Genomic DNA, 25,618 nt, shown 5'->3' with positions numbered 1-25,618 from the left:
CTATATTTATAAAATTGCCATTGGGTATTAAATTAATATATAAATAAATTATTGAGCTGAAATTTTCAGAATTCCTCATCCTCATTCCTGTCCATCCTTGTTCCCTCTCTCTTTCTCACATTTTCCTCCATTAACACACCAAATTGAGCTTGAAATCTTAGGTTTCTCACATGATTTCTTTAGGAAATCAATAGAAATAACTAAACTTAGCCTTGAATTGAAGAGAGCACTCAAAAAAAAAAAAAAAAAGAATTTGAGAGTTTAGAAAGAAAGAATTTCAGCCAAGAAGGGTTTCATAAGGGGGAGTGAAGTTTGGTTGGATTGAAGGTTGTTTGAAGCTAAGGAGAGCTTGAAGACAAGGTTAGTGTTATCAAATCCCTTGGATTTTTAAAGTTGTACCAAATTAATTTAGGGTTTGCTAAATTTGGAAATTTCAATTGTTGTGTTTTAAATGATATAATTATGCCTAAATTAAGTTAATTTGACACCCAATTGTTGATATGAATTGATGAGATGACCAAACTATTGAGTGGGTATGATGTTGTGTGTTGAGGCAGAATCTGGACCCTTGAGTCCAGCAAGTTTGGATGGCCATAAGTAGAGCTAGACAGCTCCAATTATTGTGAGGCCAATTGGGGGTGAAACTTAGGACATAATGTCACATTTTTTGTGGAAAGACCTTGCCTAGAAAACCAACCTAGAGTGACCTAAAATTTGCCTAATCCAGGTAACCAAAATCTGGACCTGGAAAATGACCAAATGAATAGTATTTGTTCAAATGGCCATAACTTTGTGTAGAGAGGTTCAAATGACCTGATTCTTGAACCCATAAAAAGCTTAGACATAGTAGAACAACTTTTATGAAGAATAGAAACCCAAATTCTGACCATAACCAATTCAAATTGCTAGCCAAAATTAGAACACCAAAACTGCCAGAAGCCATAACTGCCCAGAATTCTGGACATGACCAATCCGGCCAGTTATAGTAATTTGACCATAACTTGAGCTACAAAACTCCAAATGGAGTGATTCAAAAATGGAATTAAAGAAGTCACATTAAGGAACAACTTTGATGAAGAAAGTTTAGCCAAATTCCCACTGTAAATAGGTCCAATAGAATAGTAAACTTAGGTGACCAAAACTGAAAATTTAGAAACACATCTAGGGAACTTTGAATTGTAATTGGCAACTAATGCCAACAAATTTAGAACACAAAATGTGGTATGATAGTGTGTTTAGAACTTACATACCTATTATTTATTAGATAGTCAAATTTTGCATAAATAGTAAAGTGAATAGTAATCATAATGATATGAAAAATTAAGATGAAGACCTAGAACCTTATTTTAGGGACCTAGAACCAATTCAAAGCCTAAGTGCCCATGTATGGCCTAAACACGTGTGTCAGATTGGATCGATTGACATGCCAATAGGGTATTATTTGAGCAGTACTACATAAGGTTTTATGCCTGTATTTATAGCTTTATGCCTGCCTTCATGGCTTGTATGTCTGATTATCTATTACCATGGCTTTTTAGCCATATTGATTGCATACGTAATTGACGTTTCGTATTTCACGTCCCATGGCATGATGGCCAGGGAAACCACGGTGTCTAGTGCCCAGAGACCTGCTTATCCAGTTTAGTCAGCCGGTCATAAGTTACTTGGGCAGTGAAATAAATTAAGAATATTAGAAATTAAATAAACGAGTTAGAAAGACCTGAAATAAATTAGATTAGCTCTAAGAAATTATTTATTTGAAAGACCTGAAATGAACTAAATTAATATTAAAATTTATCTATTATGAAATAACTCTAAAAATTTTAATTATTATGAAATGATCTAAGACAACCTAGAAAGTATTGAAGAAGTGATAAAAAGATTAGCAAAAGAATTATAACATAAATAAACATTGCAAATGTGTCATACATAATAATATAAGCATAAATTTAACATTTTTAGATTATTTTTATATTGTATATTATTATTGTAAATTTATGAACTAAGCACCTCCAATGAGAAATAAACAAATTAGGATAAAAGATAGTTAATATTAGAAATTTTATACGAGATTAAATTAATTCTTGATTACCCAAATCATGTTTTATTTCTATCTTTATTTATATATTATTTCTTTGTTATATTATTGCACCACTAAGCAGAAATGCTTAGCGCGATGGATTGTTTTCTCGCGTAAGTACTGAAGATAAAGCCCAGTGGACATTAGACTGGGATTTTGGAGTCCGGATCTGCAAAGTATTCAAGGTTGTCACCTCCTCAGCAATGCATGTAGATAGGGCTCACAAAAGTCATATTATGTATTTTGTGCATTATAATTTGTTATTATGTTGAAATGTAAATCATGAAATTGTAATTAATTTGTATATCATGTAAACTATGAATTTATATAATTAGTGTTTAAATCATGTATCTTAATGAAGTTTGAAAATTTTCATATATAAATTAAGCATGAATGGATTTGTGCAAATGAGTATGGAATTGAATTTCATAATGATGTTTGAAATGATGAGATGATTATGGTGAATATGAATTGAAATATTGTTGAGATTTTTAAACAGGTAAATAGCGAGACACGCCAAACGATAATAAAATAGGGAAAACTCTGTCAGTTTCTCCTTAGAAAAATAATTGATCGTGAAATATAATGAGCTCAAAATTATTAAAGGAATAAAATAAGATAAGACAGGGTGCTCCGACACCGAGTGTGACATGCTTTGCTCGACTACACTATAGACGGGTGAGGGGTGTTACATTTATTGGTATCAAAGCACGATTTAGGCGTTCCTAGGCATCGATAGATAGAATAAGATTGTGTGCATAACATACATTGCATTCATAAGAGTCAAGGTGACACTAACGCAGATCTATTTTCTCTGGTTATTTTAGGTTAAGGTATGGACCCTGAGTCACAAAGGGCAGTAGATGAAGAAGTAGTAAGCCGTACCCCGACTTAGAGTGATGTTGCAGACAGGACAGATCCTGCTGTGCCAGTGTTAGAGGGACTTGCACAACCCCAACAAGTTTTATGGGAGCAGATGACCGAGTACTTTAGACAGATTACTAAGGTAGTTCCGCAACCCCAACCACAGCAAAAGTCACCTTTGGAAAATATTAGAAGTATGGGGTTGTAGATTTCAAAGACAGAAAGGAAGATGATTCTTCAGCTGTGGAGTATTAGTTAGAAAGGACTGAAAGAGTCCTGCAGTAGCTCCATTGTACCCCAGAACAGAGTTTGGAGTGCGTAGTTTCATTGCTACGAGAAGCTGCATATCGTTGGTGGGATACTATAACCAAAGTAATGCGCCAGCCAAGGTAACTTGGGAATTCTTTCTGATAGAGTTCAGAAAGAAATATATCACCTGTGTCCATGAAAAGGAACACAACAGAATAGATGGTCAACAGAGAAGAAATTTTGGCCAGTCTAGTAACAAGAGACCTAGAGAACCATTAAGTCAAACACCTTATCAGAGTATGAGACAAAGGCCTAGGCCCATATCTAGAAGAGGTCAACTAAAGACACCAGTAATGAGTACATCGGGGTTAACAGTGAGAAGTTCTACCCCAAGAAAATGTGGCTATTGTAACAAGTGGCATAAAGGTGAATATAGGAGGTTGATGGGAGCTTGTTATAGATACGGAGCCATGGACCATTTTTTGAAGGATTGCCTTCAGAGGATGCTATATGCTATGGAGGCTCAAAAGGAGTCAGGTCCAGACAATGAAGAGGCAACACAGGGAAGTGAAGAATTAAGGAGGTAGTAGATCTTCAACTACATACATCAGGTAAATTTCTAGGATAAAATTTTTGTTAGAGGGGAAGAATTGTGACATCCTCACTTTAAATAGTCCGTACGTTTTACTATTCCGATGGTCAATATTTGTCCAGACAGCAAGAATGTCTACAACTATATTTAAACTAGAGTGAAGAGTCATAAATAACTTAAATAATGATAATAAAAATTAAGGAGAAATTTAGAAAATGAAATGCAAAGAAGTTAAACGAGCCATAGCTACAGCGATGGGTAACCCTAACGGGAAGTGATTATAAAGACAGTTGTCGACTCTATACCCGTAGGAAAATCCTATAAAATAATTTTTGGGACTCCAGTGGAGAGTTATTGAGCCTTAAATAGTAATAAAATGCCAAGAAAATGCTCAGAGAATTTTCTAAATCGGTACAGACAGTTGTAGCTCAATAAGCAAAACGAAGGGCATTTTGGTTATTTCACCTTCAGAGATGATTTTTAACCAACTTGTCCATTTTAGTAAGTGAGATCCATGTCTTAAAATATGAATAAATATTTTTAAAAATTTTAATTAAAAATGAGTACGAGAAAAAGAAAGAATAAAGAAAGATAAACCGAAAACTCAGTAAGAACAAAATTTGGTCAATGAAATTTAAAGGTCTTACATTGACAAAAAATGAAATTTGTTAAGTTAACAAAGTTAAATTAGTTTAATTTATTGAATTTATAAAAATTAAATATAATTATTTAATTAGTCAAACCAAAATGATTAGGAATTTCAATTTAATTACAAAATTGCCATTCTCTACATTTACAAAATTGCCATTGGGTATTAAATTAATATATAAATGAATTATTGAGCTGAAATTTTCAGAATTCCTCATCCTCATTCCCGTCCATCCTTGTTCCCTCTCTCTTTCTTACATTTTCCTCCATTAACACACCAAATTGAGCTTGAAATACTAGGTTTCTCACATAATTTCTTTAGGAAATCAATAGAAATCACTAAACTTAGCCTTGAATTGAAGAGAGCACTCAAAAAAAAAAACCAAAAGAAATTGAGAGTTTAGTAAGCAAGAATTTAAGCCAAGAAGGGTTCCATAAGGGGGAGTGAAGTTTGGTTGGATTGAAGGTTGTTTGAAGCTAAGGAGAGCTGGAAGACAAAGTTAGCGCTATCAAATCCCTTGGATTTTTAAAGTTGTACCAAATTGATTTAGGGTTTGCTAAATTTGGGAATTTTAATTGTTGTGTTTTAAATGATGTAATTATGCCTAAATTAAGTTAATTTTCACCCAATTGTTGATATGAATTGATGAGATGACCAAACTATTGAGTGCGTGTGATGTTGTGTGTTGAGGCAGAATCTAGACCCTTGAGTCCAGCAGGTTTGGATGGCCATAAGTAGAGCTAGACAGCTCCAATTATTGTGAGGCCAATTGAGGATGAAACTTAGGACATAATACCACATTTTTTATGAAGTGACCTTGCCTAGAAAACCAACCTAGAGTGACCTAAAATTTGCCTAAATTCGGGTAACCAAAATCTGGACCTGGAAAATGACCAAATAAACAGTATTTGTTCGAATGGCTATAACATTGTGTAGAGAGGTCCAAATGACCTGATTCTTGAACCCATAGAAAGCTTAGACATAGTAGAATAACTTTTATGGAGAACAAAAACCCATATTCTAACCATAACCAATTCAAATTGCTAGCCAAAATTAAGACACCAAAATTGCTATAAACGAAAACTGTCCAGAATTCTGGACATGACCAATCCAGCCAATTATGGTAATTTGACCATAACTTGAGCTATAAAACTCCAAATGGAGTAATTCAAAAATGGAATTAAAGAAGACACATTAAAGAATAACTTTGATGAAGAAAGATTAGCCAAATTCTCACAGTTAATAGGTCCAATAGAACAATAAACTTAAGTGATCAAAACTGAAAATTTAGAAATACATCTAGGGAACTTTGAATTGTAATTAACAACTAATGCCAACAAATTTAGAACCCAAAATGTGGTATGGTAGTGTGTTTAGAACTTACATACCTATTATTTATTAGATAGTCAAATTTTGCATGAATAGTAAATTGAATAGTAATCATAATAATATGAAAAATTAAGATGAAGACCTAGAATCTTATTTTAGGGGACCTAGAGCCAATTCTAAGCCTAAGTGCTTAGAATTGTATAACAAAGGAGATATAAATTTCTGAAATTTATAAAATGTCTACGGTCATTAACCAATTAATTATGGTTAGAATTATATTATTTTAAAGTGAATGGTTTAAAAGGAAAAGATTTAAATTAACACATGAAGCAATAACTTCCATGAAGGAAGTGTGGCCAATGGACTATGCATCTTGGCCAATTTGTTAGAGGGAAATTAAGGCCAAAAATTTAAAATCCATAAAATGTTCATGAATTACTTGAAATTTGAATAGTCATTCACCTAAATTATGTGAATAGGTAGTTATGGCTTATATGTCCATCACTAATAGAATTCATAATATATTAGTAATTCAACTTAAAATATAAAATTGTAATTAATATAAGTAGATTGTCAAATGCATAAATGAGATGAAGTCATCATGAGGATTTATTTTTCATTGTAGTTAGAATAATAATAATAATAATATCCTACTAAATAAATGGTACATGAGTGAAAATAAGGTAAATCATAAATACTTAGTAAGCAAAAATACTTCTTGAATGGCAAATGGTAATTCATATAAAATTTGTAATGAATAAATGAATCATATAAAGGTATGAATGGGACATTAGTTCTCATTATTGGAGAAAGGAAGAATGTTTTGAGTACGTTGGTACGTGAAACAATTAATATGAATTATGATTAATATAGATAATATAATGAATATATAAATTACATATTAATGTGAGTTGAAAATTATACTTCCATCATAATTAGAATTTAAAATGCTATAAAATATAAATAAAAATATATATAATAAAATAATAAAACATAAGAGCATTAAATGGTACTAATGAGCCCATGCATTGCCTAGACACATGTGTCAGATTGGATAAATTGATATGTCAATGGGGTATTGTTTGAGTAGTACTGTGTAAGGCTTTATGCCTGTATTTATGGCTTTATGCCCGCCTTCATGGCTTGTATGTCCGATTATCTGTTACCATGGCTTTTTAGCCATATTGATTGTATACGTAGTTGACGTTCCGTATTTTACGTCCATGGTATGACGGCCCGAGATACTACGATGTCCAGTGCCCAGGGACTCACTTATCCAATTTAGTCAGCCTGTAATAAATTACTTGGGCAGTGAAATAAATTAAAAATATTAGATATTAAATAAATGAGTTAGAAAGACCTGAAATAAATTAGATTAGCTCTAAGAAATTATTTATTTGAAAGACCTGAAATGAACTAGATTAATATTAAAATTTATCTATTATGAAATAACTCTAAGAATTTTAATTATTATGAAATGATCTAAGACAACCTAAAAAGTATTAAGAAAGTGATAAAAAGATTAGCAAAGGAATTATAACATAAATAAACATTGCAAATGTGTCATACATAATAATATAAGCATAAATTTAATATTTTTATATTATATATTATTATTGTAAATTTATGAACTAAGCACCTCCAATGAGAAATAAAAAATTATTATAAAAGATAGTTAATATTAGAAATTTTATACTTTATTCTTGATTACCCAAATCATGCTTTTTTTCTATTTTTATTTGTATATTATTTTCTTGTTATAAGCAGAAATGATTAGCGTGATTGATTGTTTACCCTTGTAGGTATTGAAGATAAAGCCCCGTGGACATCAGACCGAGATTTTGGAGTCCGGATCTACAAAGTGTTCAAAGTTGTCACCTCCTCAGCAATGCATGTAGATAGGGCTCACAAAAGTCATATTATGTATTTTGTGCATTATAATTAGTTATTATATTGAAATGTAAAGTATGAAATTGTAATTAATTTGTATATCATGTAAACTGTGAATTTATGTAATTAGTGTGTAAACTATGTATCTTAATGAAGTTTGAAAATTTTCATATATAAATTAAGCATGAATGGATTTATACAAATGAGTATGGAATTGAATTTCATAATGATGTTTGAAATGATGAGATGATTATGGTGAATATAAATTGAATATTGTTGAGATTTTTAAACAAGTAAATAGCAAGACACGCCAAACAGTAATAAAATAGGAGAAACTCTGTCAGTTTCTCCTTAGAAAAATAATTGATCATGAAATATAATGAGTTCAAAATTATTAAAGGAATAAAACAAGATAAGACAGGATACTCTATCACCAAGTGTAACATGCTTACTCGACTATACTGTAAACGGGTGAGGGTTGTTACAATAACTTCCTCTAACAAATATTTGATAACCACCAAATCAATTAATAACACTTATTTTAAGTCTCATAATTAAATTAATTTTGTAAAAAATTAATTTAATTAATCATGAGCCTAAAAGTAATTAATAAGCTGATTATATTATTTTTTGTGCATACAATATATTGTATGACTAAGAGGTGATTTAGTCATATAATAAAGGATATAAAATGATTTAAGGTATTTAATATTAAAATTATTTAAAAATTAGAAAAATAAAAAAATAATATTAAATTATATGCATTTATAATTAAAGATAATTAAGTAATATTTATTCACTTAAATTTATATATATATATATATATATATATATATATATATATAAAATTTTAGTGAAATTATAAAATGTATCTAAAATTATATAAAATTAATTCTTTTTGTTCAATTCTAATTTAGTATGATTTTGGTTCAGTTTAGGTTTTTCATCAAATTAAAACAATAAATATAAGTTCGATTAAGTATTTATAAATTAATTAAAAATTAATTAAATCTAATCCTTATTAATATAAATAAATAAACAAAATTAATTTTAATTATTTAAAATCAAGCTTTAACTTTTATTAAGTTATATTTATTAAATTTTAGTAGTATTTTTAAATTTTTATATAAAAAAATTTAAATAATATAATATGTAATTTTTTATAAATATTTAATTATCTTCTTAAATGAAATATAAAGTATATATTAAAAAATAAATAAATAATTATTTTCTAAAATTGATTTTATATATATATATATATAAAAAAACTATCAAGCTAACTAAATTGGTATTAATTTTAAGAAGTGTTTTTATAAAATTTTGAGTTTAATTTTCATTGTCAACACTAAAAAATCATTGATTCTATTAATTAATTGAATTAATAGAGTCATATTAATTCACCAGTTTAACCATAAATTAATTAGGTCAGGGTTACTTTTTTGTTTAATTCAACAATAAATTTAGAAAAATGTAAGAGCTGATTAACCAATCCGACCTGCCAATTTGTCTGAGTTTTTTTAATTTTATTTCAAATGGGACCCATTTTTACATTTAAAAATAATTTTATATTGAATATTTAATATTATATTAGTAACATTTGACAGCTTAAGTAGAAAAAAGGAAAAAAAAACTCGCTTTACTTTATGTCCAAATAAAATTTTGTCTCAAATTACCTCAGACATAATAAAATATTATATTTTTCATATTATAAATTATGTTATTTTTAATTAAAATAAAAATAAATTATCGGACAGGAAGAACAGAAACTCAGAAAACCTTCATTCTCCCCAAAACCCAGTAACGTAGCCTTCAAATTCAACAAATCAAACTCGTATAAAGAAAACACATCATCTTCAAAGAAAACATCAAAATTTGTTTTGAAACCAATTGCTGAAACTGAATATTTTGAAACTCATTACTGGCTTCGTGAGACCTTTTTGATCCACTCATGGCTAGCTTTATGGGTCCTTGCTTCCTCGATCAACTAAATTCGTGTTGAACAAAGATAAGCTATAGACTTGATCAATTTCACTAAAAGTTATCAATGCCACAATGAAGACATAATCTACTTCTGGATAAACTTGTACCGTTAACTTCTCACTACCTTCCAAGACGCTTCCCCAAGTAAATTCGTGATTCACCTCTGCAACAGGCTATAGACTAGAAGGCGTACGGGAAGCACAGAACATTCTTCAGAAGCCGATTCTCTTTGCTGAGTTTGGAAAACTATCAAGAACATCCAATTATAACCTAGCTGTTCAATAGGATTATCCTTGGGATGTATGGATTTGATGTGGTTTCGATTTGAATTATTGGGCTTTTTTTGTTAGGGTTATTGATATTCTTAATTTATTAATTTTTTTAATTTGATTAAAAATAATAAACCTTTTTAATATTTAAAAATTAAAAAAAAATATATTTTATTATTAAAAATATAATATTATATTAAATATGGATAAATTTGAGATTAAATCAAAACTTTAGGGATTTATTTAAATAAAAATAAAAAATTACCTTATTTGAACTTAGTCTAAAATTCAAGATGCGATGTTATTGGAATTATAAATTTGGGAACATAAAATGATAAATATAAATTATTAAATTATAATATTGATTTGATTAATCATTTTAATATATAAAATAAACTCATTACTTATATAAATCAAATTAAAATAAATTTTTAAATTTTTTTATTAAAACTAATATTTTCAATATGTTTACAAATCAATTCCTTTCTTTTTGTGCTCTCCATCTAAATTTTAAATATTTCAACAATTCGAATAAAAGAAAATATTTTCTTTGAAAAAATATTATCAAAACTTATTACTAAAGTAAAATTTCAAGAATTAAATAAAAAATTAATTATGTAATTTATCATAAAAAAAAAAATCAGTTTCTCACGTGCTTCTGTTAACTATTATGAAATTTCAAGTAAATTCTCCAATTTCTATCTTTGAAAAAAAGAAAAAAAGTAAATTTTCCAAGTTTCCCAACCTTAACGTATTGAATTTAGACACGCCTTACCCCAAAATAAGGGGGCAAGCTGACCCATAATGTGAGTATGGATATTAGCTTATGCCTGCTGCCTTGGGCTAAAATTTAGGTTTTATAATTTTCCTTTTGTATAGGAATCGCAATAAGTATAGATACTTGTGAGTATTTAACTCAACTAAATCTTAATATTTAGATAATATAATTGAGTTTAAGTTTGAGAAATAACATCAATGACTGCTTTAAATTTTATATTTTAGGTATTTATTATTTAAATTTATTTTTATAAATAATTAATTAAATATAAAATATATATTTTTATGATAATATTTATAAATTTTTATATATTATATTTTAAATATTACATAAAAATATTAAAATATAAATTACTTATAAAAAATATTTTTTATGTAAATTATTAATTAAAATATATAAAATAATTTTGAGTATTTTTTAAGTGTAGTTGACTATTTTAATGTCTAGTCATTGTTCATACATTTTAATGTCTCAATATTTGACAAGTGTAGTTGAAAGTAAATTTTATTTAATTTTGAAATAAATTTAAATATTGAAAACATCAATGAGGTTGAATTCGAATATAGTAATTTTCAAATGTACCCATAAACGAGTAGGAGAACGACATTGGAATGAGCTCCTCCCTATAATATAGATAAAAGCCCTTACTAACCATAACTAGAGCTGTGCATATTTTTGGGTGATGCAAATTGAATTAAGCTGAAATTATTTTACTATTTTGACTCGATTTTACTCTTTATTGAAAATCGAAACGGAACTAAATCGAAATATCAATTTTATACATATGTATTTTTTATATATTTAAGATATATTACATATTTTTAATAAAATTATATATATTATATGTAATTAAAATTGTTATATATATAATTTAATTTGTTATTAATTATAAGTATATATATGTAATATAATATTAACTTTTATTATTTTAAATATATTAAATCACTTTATAGTCATTCATTATTTTATTAAATCACATTTTATTAAATCACTTTATTATTAAAAATTATATAATTAAAAAATATAAGATAGTAAAATATATTTATTAAGATATATGTTATGAAGTGACTTAATTTATGCATATGTTATTTCATAGAATTAAATTATGATCCAAATAAAATGTCAGTCATGCAATCCAAATAAAATATTTTATGAGATATGCAGTAATAGTAGAGAGTATGAGTTAAAACAATATTTAAGTGTTAGTATTAATAATTAAATTCATTAAATTTAAAATTATATTAGTTATCTTATTTTTAATTTAAAATTTTTTTAATTATAATCTATAAAATTTTTATAAACATATACTATATTAAAATTAATTTTTTTAATACTTAGTATGTATTGTGAATCAAAATTTAAATTAGTAAAAATTACACATTATCTAATAAAATTTTAACTTTAAAGAGTTTGAATAAAAATATAATAAAGAATTTCTCTATAGCAGAAAATTGCATGGTTTTATCCTCTTGACTTACGTTACATTAATCCTAACTTATATTATACTCGTTGATTTACTATTATTTTATAATTTAGATAGAAATATTATATAACTTTTTATATATAGGATTGAACGCATATCACTGTACTTTTAGCAGATGCACAACTCTAACTCCTTATAGCATAACAGCTTAAGAGTTATGTTAACAATTATACTATACTCGTTGATTTACTATTATTTTATAATTTGGATGAAAATATAATATAACTTATTATGTATAGAATCGAGCGCTTATTACTGTACCAAAAATTTAAATTTTTAATAGATATGCAACTCTAACTCTATAAAAAATGCTGACTCACTGAGCTATTCCTACCCAGAGCCAACAATCCACCTTCAGCATTTGCTAGGGATTTGAATTCATGACCTCGACTCTAATACCAATTGTAGGATCGAGTGCTTACCATCATACTAAAACTTTAAATTTTTAACATATGCACAACTCTAACCGCTTATGGCATAACAACTTGAGCGTTATAAGCTGAAGGAATTTAAGCAGAATGCTAACTCACTGAGCTATCTCCATTTAGTGCCAACATTATGAATATTTAGCGTTATCTTATATTTTTATATGAAAATTATTAAGTTAATTTTAGTATTTTTCAAGTAAATTATTATATTTATTTTACTTTATTAATATTTTATTTTGATATTCATATTATTACTTTAATATTAATATTATTATTTTTATTGATATTTAGATGTTAAAAATATATAATTATTTTTTTTTATTTTAAAAGAAATACAATAATACTGCCAAGAATTGAACCAAATTAGAATGGGAGCTGAAATCAAAAGTAAAACCAAAACTAAAATCAAATCGAAACTGAAAGTACTTAAAATTGAACCGAAAGTAAAACTGAAATTTAATTTCTCTTTTGATTCTAAAAAATGAAAGAACCAAAGTTTGATTATTATTCTTACAAAAAAACTAAATCAAAACCGAAACTACACAGCTCATAACAATTAGCAATGTCTTGTCCTAGCAATATAGACACGGCAACAGTCTAGTTTGGACCGCAATCATCTTGATAATTGAAATGAATCAATCTCAAATTTAATCAAAATCATTTTGAGCCAAATTAAAATTTGATATAATTCCAAATTAAAAATCAGAATTTTCACTTTTAAAATCTTTTGACCATCTAATTTAGTCAAACCGGATCAACTATTATAAACCGAAGTAAAGTAAATTTAACCAAAACCGAATAGAGACCGTATCAGCCCTTAAGACTGGAACCAAAGCATGCCCATGCCTAACAATAAGCAGCTTCAAACATTTCATATAATTGCTACCAAATTATTGACAAGTGCCTGACAAAAATTACATAACCAAAATTATTTACTCAACAGACTTCACCAAGAAATTTGTTTCATAAGCTTCTCAACAATAAATCAGCCGCCATGTTCATATTTCTTGGAAAGAAATTTACTACAAGATTAAAAATAAGTACATCCTTTAGCAGGATCAATTCTTGTTTCATTAGTGATTAAATTACATAGTTAACCTACAGTTCAAACAAACTATGATGGCAATCAACAATTCTTTCAATGTTGACTGATAATAGCACAAAACATAACCAACCTGAAAACATACAACATGATTCTTTTTTTTTCTTCTTTTACCATATTTGAGTCTATCACCTACGTGTGAGAACTACTCTCTTGCACATTAATAAACTATTTCAGCACGACCAAAAAAAATATATATATCAGCTCCAGATGTGCACAAAAAAAGAATCATTGAACAACTGTAATTAGATGTTGCAAGCTTTGTTCACGTTATGACTTCTTTAAGGACCCCAAGAAACGAAAAATCGAGACAGATTGTCTCCTGCAAAATTGACAGGGTTCATTCAATTTGAAGTAATTTAGATTTGTTACAGATCAAACGAGATGGCAAAAATTGATGTTTTAATATGCAGAGTTCTTTGATGGGTCTATAGTCAAAATAAGACCATTGAAAGTTTACCTGTTTTTTAAAGGTTCACTGGAACATCTCATCCAATTTTTGCCTATAAAGAGCTAGACTCTGCATTGAAAAAAATGTAAGCAGATGAGATATTGCTATATATCTTTGATTTATGAACAATGAACAGGAGAAATGATAGATGGCCAAAGAAGTGAAAATTGAACTACTATCAAACAATATTCAGCACGTACTGGAGTGCAAGCATCTTGTGTGTATCAATAAAGGAGGAAGCTTGAAACCAGTATTACAACTTGCAAGTTACATCACATGAAACAACAAAGTACACAAGATAAAGAAGAAATTCATGATATTTAAAAAATGGCAGAAAATACTATTTGTATCAACTTTGTTAACCAACTCAAACTATCCTATCTAGCATGGCACACTATTTTATTTGCTATTATTCCCTATATTTTTAAACTTCAGCACAGAGTGCATCATACACCAATATTTTTGGACACATCAGGCAGTCAAAAGAGATGTTATGAAAAATGGTGGGATGGATAGCACTGGTCATAATAGAAATGAAAACAACTGGTGAAGTATCATCAACTTTTTTATTGGCAAATAAAAAATATGGCAGGCATTATATTTTTACCAAGAACTCCTGAGAAGAGTAATGTTTGAAAAGGATACATGCATAAAACCATTTAATTGAATCTACCCAAAAAGATGCTAAAAATACTCTCTCTGTAAAAACAAATATAAAGAATAAATCAATCAATAAGCTTATACACATGTACTCCAAGCAATGGAGCAGGCACAAAGGTTTGAAAGAAAATGCAAAATTCAAAATAAACAAAAAGACAACACTGACCAAAATAATAAAACTGTGCAATATCATTTAAAGCTTTGCACCAAATTGCCTTGAATTAACGCTACTTTGTTTGACATATAATGTTCTCAGCCAAAACAAGAGTCTCTGAAACAGTATTTCAGCCTTTTTTTGCTCCTCCCACCCTATTATGGACATCATTTCAACATCCTTTATCTGGTATGCCTATTTCACTTTCTAATTTAACATTGAACTTTCGTACTTATCAGGAGGAAATATTCAACTACAAACAAATAAAAGCATTGAGATTTGTCATCATTACAGGATTTTTCCATGTACTTATGGTGTAAAATTTAAACAAAATTCAAGAATCATAATAAAACCATAATAGTAGTGAGCCTTGAACCAATGCTGACATCACCTTGTCCACCAAGAAACCTACCCCTTCCCCCACCAAAAAAAAATCTCAGGAAATACATAAATAAATAAAAATAACAAGTAAAATCTTAAAGCATTTGGAAGACCAATCAGAGCACTTATGCAATTCAAAACAGTCATTTTCAATCTTTTGATGGTAATTGACCAACACCAACCATAAAGGTTCTAAGAAATCAACCAAAAAATACAACAACTTAACAACCCATGAAACCAGGAATAACAAATAAAAGAGAGTTGTACCTTAGTATAAGCATAAACACCAGCTTCTGTAGGTCCAACAGGACTGCCCCTCTTAATAAATTTCGTATCTTTATATATGTAAAGTAATGGAACCCCAGTAGATAATTCTAAATTAATAACCTGTATGTATACCAAACAAGTGGAACTCATCCATAAGCAAGGACTAGAAAGTATCGAGTGGAAAATCAGAAATCCTAAGAAAAAAGTTTATCACCTCCTGAGAAGTTAATTTGTCAAGATACATAATGATAGACCTTAGTGAATTCCCATGGGCAGCAACCATTACATTCTTTCCAGATTGAAGCTGGGGTTCAATCTGCAATATATATTCCTCAATTTAGAAGCTTTCATCTTAAAAAGTTTTAAATCTAGAAGAACATGAAAACAATGTTAATGTGATTACCTTTTCTCTAAAATAGGCAACAGCCCTTTGAGAACACATTTCCAAGCTCTCTCCATTTGGGGGAGGAATATCATAACTCCGGCGCCAGTCATGTACTTTCTCCTTGCCATATCTTTCAGCTGTCTCCTTTTTATTAAGACCTTGTAATTCACCGTACCTAGAGGATAATGGTCTATATTACTAGCCACCTCAAATTTCAGATGCACAAAAGCAAAAGTAAAGGAAGATATTCTACATTCTTTCATTCAATTGCCAAGCAGTTATAACTGGAATAGATTGCTTATTGGTTTCATCGCTGAAAATTTGACTCCATGCTTTTGCTTGTTCACTCTCATCATGCGTAATGATAGGGACCTGCAAACACATTTGACATGGATCAGGAGGTTGATGAGGCCTGAGGGAAAAAGACAGAGGCCCAAACATATTGAGAGTTTATACCAGAAAGAGAATGGGAAGTGCAAAGAATTCTGGGAGAAAGGAGTTAGCAGAGGATTCAAGAAAGGAATCAAATTTCTTAGAGGGAATCGCAGAGGAATTGCCATCTGGAGTTCCTAACAGTAAAGCACATGCTGAGAAACTATAAATTGGAGTAGACATGAGGGGAAAGACATGGAAGATTGTATCTGATTTTCGGCATTATTGCTTGGAGCAGGGAATATTGTAATGCTGGGTTGGTTTGTTAGAAAACAGTAGATTCATTCTCTGTAAACAGCATTTACAATCAATACAAATCTAATTGTTTCCTAATTAATTTCTTTCTTTACTCTGTCACGTTTGGTGAAAGGATGCTATTCCTCCACTAATTCTAGACACTAAAACAAATTAAAAATTACTTATTTGAAAAATTATCATTTTGCATTTCCTTTTACATGAAGGAAGAAGATAACAAATCACATACAGCCAATCAAAGTTCAATTATTAGTCCTTCCTTAACTCTGTCTCATAGAGATTACACTAAGGAAATGCAATTACAATTTAATTTTTGAATAACCACTAAATTCAAGTATTTAACCTAGTTACTAACGCTGCGTGTACTGTGTAGCACGAAAAAGAATCGACACATGATCAAATCCTTAAAAATAAACAAGATCTAATCCAAGACCTTAAAATAAATAAGACTTAATTCAAAGTCTAATAATAAAGAAAGCAAAGATAGCTTTATGAAGAAGAAAACTCCACTGAATAAATATGAAAACTTGCGCATAATGAAAATATAATACGTATTTATAAAGTTCTAAATCCTAATCTAAGTAGGAATAAATTAAAGAATCCTAATCTAAAAAAAAAATTTAAAGATCTAAACTAAGTAGAAACAATATTATAGAGTCCTAGATAAATTAGTAAATACAAATAAAACTTATCTAGAAAAATAAGGAATCCAATTAAAACTAGAAGTCCTTATAAAATATTTAAAATGCAGATTTTCAAGTCTGCTCTTGATTTGCAAACTGCGTCATTCACCCATACTTTCGAGAAAATTTGGCCTTGAATTTTAAAGTATTAAAGAATCAAAAACTCCATTGAATAATTACACCATGTCTCCTTCTCGAATGGTATCAAAATTGAATAACTTCACATTGTCCCTTGCAACCATTAAAATATCTGGACAAACAAAATCAACAAAAGCAATAAAATTTAAAGGGTTAGAAAGATCTTCAATTTCTATAAACCCCATGACATGAGTTTTTTCAATTTCCACTATGGTCTCCATGTATTGTTCCTCTTTAATTTCCATTGAAATCTCCAACTCTCCTCACTCGTCCTTGTGAGTTTCAACTTCATCTTCTATGATACATTGATAAAGAAATTCCAATTCAAGCTTATCATCATCAATCATAGCAAAAGGCAATACAACCAAAGTTTTAAATTCCTCAAGTTTAGATTCTTCAAGCTTGTGATCTTCAACTTCAGGTTGCTTTTTCCGATTCAAGTTGATCTCTTTGTTTAGCTTTTGCTGTCCCAGCACTTAAAATAACAGGTTCATTGTTGAATTTACATAATTTCTAAACACCACTTCTTCTATATTCATCATTAACAATTGTTCTTCTAAAATTGAAGAGAACTATATCATAATTGACTCTACTGTGGCTACCTACTCTAGCTTGATTCAATTTATGGCTTTTATTCTCAACATGACGAACTCTGAATGCAACATGCAATTGCTCTTGAATCTCTTGCAATTGACGTCCTATGTTGCGAAAAGATGCAATCCGATCTTCAATTGCTAGGCAAACAACATGCAACCTTTGATCACCGTCATGAGATTGATTGCCACCGCCATCATCATTGGCTATCGTAATGAGGGTAAAATCCCTGCTCTAATGCCACTTAACGTAGTGTGTAACGCGGAAAAGGATCAACATGATATCAAACCTTAGAAACTAAATAAGATCTAATACAAAATCTAAAGAAACACAAAATTCAATCCAGAATTTAAAGACAAAATAAAATAAATCAGCTTTATGAAGAAGAAAACTTCATTGATGTAATAAAAATAATATTAGTACTAAATACAAAACAAGGAATGCAAATCAACAATTTGACTGACAAAATGACCAATCACCAAGTTTCCTTCCATCGCCGAAATGTGCATTGACTATATAGGAAGGGCATCTTTATAGCATCTAGGCAAAAGCCTAGCTAAGCCCTTAATGCTGTCAATTCTGGCTAGTGTGTACAAGGATATGTTTTTGCAACCTTGGCTGATATGGTTAGGAGGACAAATAGGGGAGATATCTTTGATGAAATAGACAAAAGAATGAAAGAGCTTTGAAAACAACACAATAGATTGGATACTATGGTCATCTAATAAAGTCTTTATCATGCAGTGCAATTGCTAACTGTCATGCTTCCAATCCAAATAGCTTGAGAAGAATTTGTTCTATACACAACAATGGTGGGGCTTACATGCTAAAGCTTATCCCAGGATTTGATTACAGGTGGTATGAAATAGAAATACATTTAACTAACTCCCATGAGTGGGGAAGTCAAGTCAAAGTTTAAATATAAAGAATGAAATTTTAAACCAACAATGTGCCTAAAGATGATATGGAAAAGATAATAGAAATTCATTTAACTAGCTCCCATGAGTGGGGAAGTCAAGTCAAAATTTACATAAATAGAATGATATTTTAAACCAACGTTTCTGAAGATGATATGGAAAAGAGGAGCACATATACCTTCTTGCGGCGGTGTTGTGTCATGGCAAGCATAGCTGTCATCTGTGCACGAATCAGTGCAGATGTGTAAATGATGTCCACCGGTATGTTGCTTATACGTTTACCAGCTTCAATGGCTTCCTCAATGCCTCTCTTAGTTAAAGGCACATCAACACAACCGGTGAACAAATTCTTCTCATTCCACAATGATTCACCATGTCGAATTAATATCAAAGAAGATTCAACTACCAAAGAGCACCAAGCCAAGAATTAGTCGGAACACAAAGAGGAACCTCATCTTTAGACAAACCAATCAAATGCAAGGACCAAATCAGTGGTTTCTTAATAAAACTTAGTTTGGAAAATTAACTGAAACACAAAGAGGAACCTCAATTTTAGACATACTATTAAGAAGCCAACAAGTATCCCAAACTATTGAATTTTAATAAGACCTAGTTTCGAAATTTCATATTTCAAGCAAACCCTTCACTTTCACAATTCAACGATGATAAAATAAAGGGCAAACAAAAATCCATAACAAGTGTGATCTTATATCTAAAAATCAAGTTTAGAATGAGATAAGCTAACTCACTTGATGGCTTCTGATTATAATCATTGGCAGATAGTGAGGTACGCAAAGCAGGGTCCACCACTGAAGCATGACATAAGGATGTATAAGTCACACGCACTTTGCCATGTTTAGAATTACAGATTCCTTTACTGAGCAATTTAACATCTAAAGCAAAACCCTTTGAGATGCATTGCAATGAGGAATTCCTGAATTTCCTAAGAAAGCCAGAATCATTGCTACAAATATGAAGCTGAACAGCTCCAATTTGATTGTGTAATGTACCAGCATCCATTTTGTTAATCTAACTGAAATCATCAACAAGGTAACCATTTAAGCAAACATATTAGAATAATGTGACACTAGTACCATCATAAGAGTATAATACATGGCTACAAGGATGCTAAAAACATATTATTTAGTTACAGAGTAAGAAAACTCATTTCTCCAACAAAACGAAAAGTAATCTTACAGAAATCAAATTAGTGCTCAATTTCGAAACCCTAAACCCTCAATGAATAAAACTAACGGCTAAATACACTCATTAATGCAACTTCATTAAAGATCATAATTTATTTACTAAGCACAAATCACACAAGCACTTTTCATTTGAAAATTACAAATGGTGCGAAAGGTTTGAAAAGAAAAAAAGAAAAGAAAAGAAAAGAAAAAAAAAAGACAGAACCGTATAATCTCGTTCCTCTATGAAAATAAAATCAAAATGCTAAGTTAGATTTAGGTAAATAATCAGCCTCGATAAAAGAAAAAGCCCATGATCAAACGATCCAAATAAAAGAACAGTCAGAAACAAAGACTACACCACCAGCAGAAAATGAGCTCGACAGTAACTCTTCCAATATCGATGTAAACGAAGCATTACAACATCTAAGCCAAAACTGGAAACACGAGTATTAAGAGAGAAGAGAACATGAAAGAAAAACTAAAACCCAGAAAAAGAAATAGAAGAGAGGAGAAGAAACACTCACAATGATGGCAGATGGGAAAGAAGACGACACTCCAAAAGAGGGCGATGTTTACGACTGAAGACGAAGTGAAAGTGAAATGCTAAAATAAAATGAAAATGAATGACTTAGAGAGATCTACAGAAGATGGGATGGGACAATATCGCCGATGTGAACGTTTTCAACACAATAGGGGTAGGTAGGTGGCGTGGCGGTTTTGTATTGTTTCAGCGGGCAACAGCGCCCAGCATCCCTGTCATTTGCAGCCTAGGAAGGGATTCGGCTCCTGCCATGATGACACGACGACGTTTCAATTTTTTTGTTTTTCACATATATTAAAGCCGAAGCTAAAGAATGAGCCCACATAATTAGATTATTTAACTTTGGAATAGATTTTCGGATTTGATTAGAATTATTGTTGAAATTATTATTGAAAATTTTATTTTTTTAAATATATTAATTAAAAAATATTAAAAAATAATTTAAAATTAAATTTAATAAATTTTAATTATAAAAATATTAAAATAATATTTTAAATTATTTTTTAAATATTATTTAAAATAATATTTTTATTAAAAAAATAATTTTAATTCTCTAAATACAATGTGAAAGGGACACTTAAAAAGTTATCATATTATATAACACAATTGACTTAGTGATTTTTTTTACTTAATTATTAAATATTAGTTAATTTCAAAATCAATTTGCCTTTTTAATATTTAAAATTCATATTTTCTTTTATACTTTTTTATTATTTTATTTCTTTTAAATTTTATTAAATTTTTATTTTTCCTTTTTTATACTCTTTTTTATCCTTTGATTAATATATATAAAATAATTTTCAAAAATAATACAAATACTTTATTAATAATTAAACTTCAAATTTTAAAATTGAATGATGGTTATAAATAATTTATTTCTTAACACTTGAAAATAAATTAATTTCTCACTTTTCTTGAATATTGAGCATAAAACTAATTAAAACTCCCTTTTCTCCACCTGTTTATATTAGTAATTTAATTGTTCTCTATTTTTTAAACATTCACAATTATATTTTTAATTATTTGTTATATTCTATTTTTCTAATTTTTTATATTTATATGTACAATTATAGACTATATTTCAAAAATAAATATTCCTATAAAATATATAGAGTTTAAAAATCAAATAAGCAAAATAAATAACTATATAACTTTTATGATTATATAATTAAATAAAAGTTGTTTTAAAAAAATGTAAAATATTCAAAAGGTTTAGTCTTTCTTATTAGGTTGTTACACTCTTATTAAAGAATATTTAGAGAAAAATAATTAATAATCATTTAAGAAATAAAAATTTATTTTGATTTTGATATACATAATTATTCAAAATTTTAATATAAATTAAAATTGTATCTAAAATAATTAGTTAAAAATTTTATCATTAATAAATTTTCATAGCACAATTTTGAAATATAAAATATTAAAAAATATATTAAATTATGTTATTAAAATAAAAAAAAATGAAAAAGCATTGCATGCATAAAACAATTAGTTTAATATTATTGCTAGAGGTTCTGAGAAAAATTTTTTTTTAATATATTAATTAAAGAGTATTAAAAAAATTTAAAATAAAATTTGATAAATTTTAATTATAAGAATATTAAAATAATAAAATAATTTTTTTAATTATTATAATATTTAAAATAATTTTTTTTAAAAAAAAAAGCAAATTTAACCATTTAATCTCAGTGTCAAATAGCGCTATATCTGAAATTATGAGACAAAGTTTTAAAAATAAATAATTGATTTTTAAGGTAATAGTTTAATAGGTATTTTTCTCAGGAAATAAGTTTAAATAAGTTAATATAACTTTTTATCAAAGTCCAATTAAGTTCAATTTAATTTTTTTAACATAATAAACCTAAGTTTTACATTTAAGCTGAAATCAACCCTCGCATAATAAAATATTTTTTTAATAATAAAGTATTTTTTTTTATTTTTAATAGTATTTATTAAATTTAATTAAAAAATAAAAAATTAATAATTAATAATTTAAGAACGTAATCCAAATTTTATCAACATTTCAAAGAAAAACTCCCAAATCCCATACCCAAAATAAGAAGAAAGATAGTGACAAATAATAAAAGATACGGACTAAATATATAATCGGTAAATATCCACTATAAAATGTTTTTTTGTGTTAATTAAATAAAAATTAAAACAAAATAAATCTTAAAATGTTAAACAAATATAGGGACTAATTTTTATAGTTAGTAATTATTAATTATTATGGATTTAGTAGATAAAATTAAATAAAAAAATGCCAAAGTACTGAATATTTTGTGGTTAGTAGGTAATATTAAATAAAATATTAAATTCTAAATAAATACACTGACTAGATTTCCTTTTGTGGGTAACATTAAATAGAAGATACAAAACAAAATTTTGAAATGCAAAATTACCAACTATTTGGTTTTAGTAGGCAAAATAAAAATATAAAATTTTAAAATGCTAAATAAATATACCAAATGACTCATTTTATTAAGTTTGGTAGGTAAAATTAAAAAATAAATAAATAAAATTTTAAAATGCTAAATTATCGATTATTTTGAATTAGGGGTGTTTAGTTTACCTATTGGGTGTAGCTGATAGCTGATGGATACTCAAACAGGCAAATTACAAGTAAATTATAGTGTTTGGTAAGCTTAAAAAAATAGAGTTAATAGCTGATGGGCAACTGATATGATACCCATCGGCTGCAATTTGTATCAGCTCTATTTTTAGAGTTATTTCTCATCAGTTGAAAGCTGATTTGATTTTATTTTTTATTTTAATCATATTATTTTTTTTATTTAACTTGAAAATTAATATTATTAATGTTTCTATTTTTTATTTATAATTTTAACATTTTAATTAACTTATTTTAATTTTTTTAAAATATTTTTTATTAATAACCTAAAATATAAAATATTTATTTATATTTAAAAACTTAAAATTAATTATAAATTTTTCTATTAACAATAATAATTATTTTATTATTTTATTTATATTTTTAAAATTATTTAATTATCTTAAAAATAATTATTTTCTTATTTCAATAATAAAATAAATGATATAATATAATAGATTAATAATTATATATTTATTTAAATAATATAATATATTAATTTAATAATTATATATTTAATTTAATAATAAAAGAAATAATATAATGTAATAAATTTATAATTTTATATTTATTTTAAAATTAAATAAATTATATGATATATACCCTTATTAGTCATTTCACATGTTAACAGCAACAGGTAAATATAATTTTACCAAGTACTTAACATAAAATTGCATCAACTATTAGTTATCAACTCAGCAACAAGTAAATATAATTTTATCAAGTACTTAACATAAAATTGCATTAACTATTAGTTATCAACTATATCAGCTAACAACTATCAGTTGTATTCAACGGTTAAACTAAACAGGGCTTTTACTAAGTAAAATAAAAAAAAGAAAATAAAATTTTTAAAATGTTAAATAAATATACTATAAGTACAATTCAGAGTTCTTTCTCTTTAAGCGTTCCATCAAAAACACTCCACCCAAACTGAGACGTAGCTCACCTTCTCTCACCGCAGAGCACCATTCCACTCCTTCAATGCCTTCATGGCAGACATAATCCATCTAAAATTGGTGTCCCTCGTTGAATCACACTACCCAACTTGTACAACCAGTTAATCTCACTAAATAAGTTTCACCATTGTTTCCCTCTCTCGGCAAGCCTCAATTTATCAAGGTAGAAACCCATATCTGATTCAACTCATCTCCTCAATTTCGACACCATCGCATCCACCGCTTGCAGACCCATCGCTTCCAGAGAGCCACGCCGTAGCACCTTTGCTTGCTTGCAACATTCTCTCTTGGATTCCTTCCTAATCGGCAGTGTCAGTTATGTCCTTGTTATTATTCCAAATCTCTTGTACTGAGGATAAGGTGGCTCCTTTTATGTTCCTTTTGGCTACTTTGTCGATTTGAAAAAGACGTTTTTATTGTCCTAATTATTGATGGATCTATATTTATGGATCTGTATTTTGTTAAAGATGGATTTTTCCATTCAATCGATTTATCTAGCTTTTGAGAATTAATTTTCCACCTGTATTAGGTGGTTTTGTACTCTCTACTGTACTAAGTTGATTCATTTAGGTTCTGTGGTCAATATGATTTATTTTATTGCAATGGAAAATGGAAAATAAAGAAAAAATTGTCTGGTGGCCAAGGAAAGGGCATCAATCGTTTTCTGAAATTGAGTCAACACTTTGGTTAATTGTTATCTTTTCGTTTGAGGGAAATAATTGCACATTTTAAGTGGATAGTGGCCCAATCAATGGGGTTGAATATTATGCCCTATTGCTTTCTCTACAGTCTGCTCTTTGCATGCATGACACTTCTATTAGTCTAGAATGTCCTAATATGTTGAGTTCTTCATATATTTAGATTTACTAATCAATCATGCCTGTGGTTTTTATAGTTTAATTTATTTTTTTCATTTCATTGATTATGAATTTTCAAGAATTATGTTTATGTGCAGCAATTTCCTTTGCTTTATCTCTACTGTCCTCTATTAAATTGATGTAATTTATGTCAAATTATTCAAATGCACCTCCTCCCTCTTATATTTACATGAAGCTTACCTGTCAAATGAACTGTTAATTATTTTTAGTCTAATAATGCTACTAAGAAGCAAGCATCAAGTTTGAATCTTAATAGCAACGTCTTCTCTCCTAATTATTAAAAAGAAAAGATGCAGCGACAGACATGATCTGCATAAGTTGGATTTGAGAAATTCGGATTTAATTTTCCCCTCCTCGTACATATATAATAAATAAAATTCCCTTATTAATTTTCATTTTTATTCCATAAAATAATCCTAGCTAATAACACGTAGA

At 28.3% G+C, this 25,618-nt stretch overlaps 1 protein-coding gene across 3 annotated transcripts; it reads right to left on the bottom strand.

The window, feature by feature from the left end:
- Nucleotides 1-13,562: 13,562 nt before the first annotated feature.
- LOC110665970 (2,3-bisphosphoglycerate-dependent phosphoglycerate mutase 1) lies at nt 13,563-20,920 on the bottom strand. 3 transcript variants are annotated; one of them, XM_021826310.2, is made up of 9 exons: nt 20,722-20,920; nt 19,760-20,043; nt 19,189-19,412; nt 16,245-16,363; nt 16,010-16,166; nt 15,821-15,922; nt 15,607-15,726; nt 14,154-14,213; nt 13,563-14,015 (listed from the first exon to the last, which is right to left on the bottom strand). In XM_021826310.2, exons 2-8 carry the CDS (start codon nt 20,028-20,030, stop codon nt 14,169-14,171), a joined length of 1,038 nt encoding a protein of 345 aa, XP_021682002.2. In that variant the 5' UTR covers nt 20,031-20,043; nt 20,722-20,920; the 3' UTR covers nt 13,563-14,015; nt 14,154-14,168. The 3 variants fall into 3 exon arrangements, with proteins under 3 accessions (XP_021682002.2, XP_058010283.1, XP_021682016.2); XM_058154300.1 differs by lacking the exon at nt 20,722-20,920 and having other exon boundaries at nt 19,760-20,703; XM_021826324.2 differs by lacking the exons at nt 13,563-14,015; nt 20,722-20,920 and having other exon boundaries at nt 14,153-15,372; nt 19,760-20,705.
- Between the last annotated feature and the right edge of the window lie 4,698 nt (nt 20,921-25,618).

Source organism: Hevea brasiliensis, chromosome 10 (assembly GCF_030052815.1).
Source record: "Hevea brasiliensis isolate MT/VB/25A 57/8 chromosome 10, ASM3005281v1, whole genome shotgun sequence".
Classification (NCBI taxonomy): Eukaryota; Viridiplantae; Streptophyta; class Magnoliopsida; order Malpighiales; family Euphorbiaceae; genus Hevea; species Hevea brasiliensis.
The sequence above is the reverse complement of the archived record's forward strand: the minus strand, read 5'-3'. Positions and strand labels throughout refer to the sequence as shown.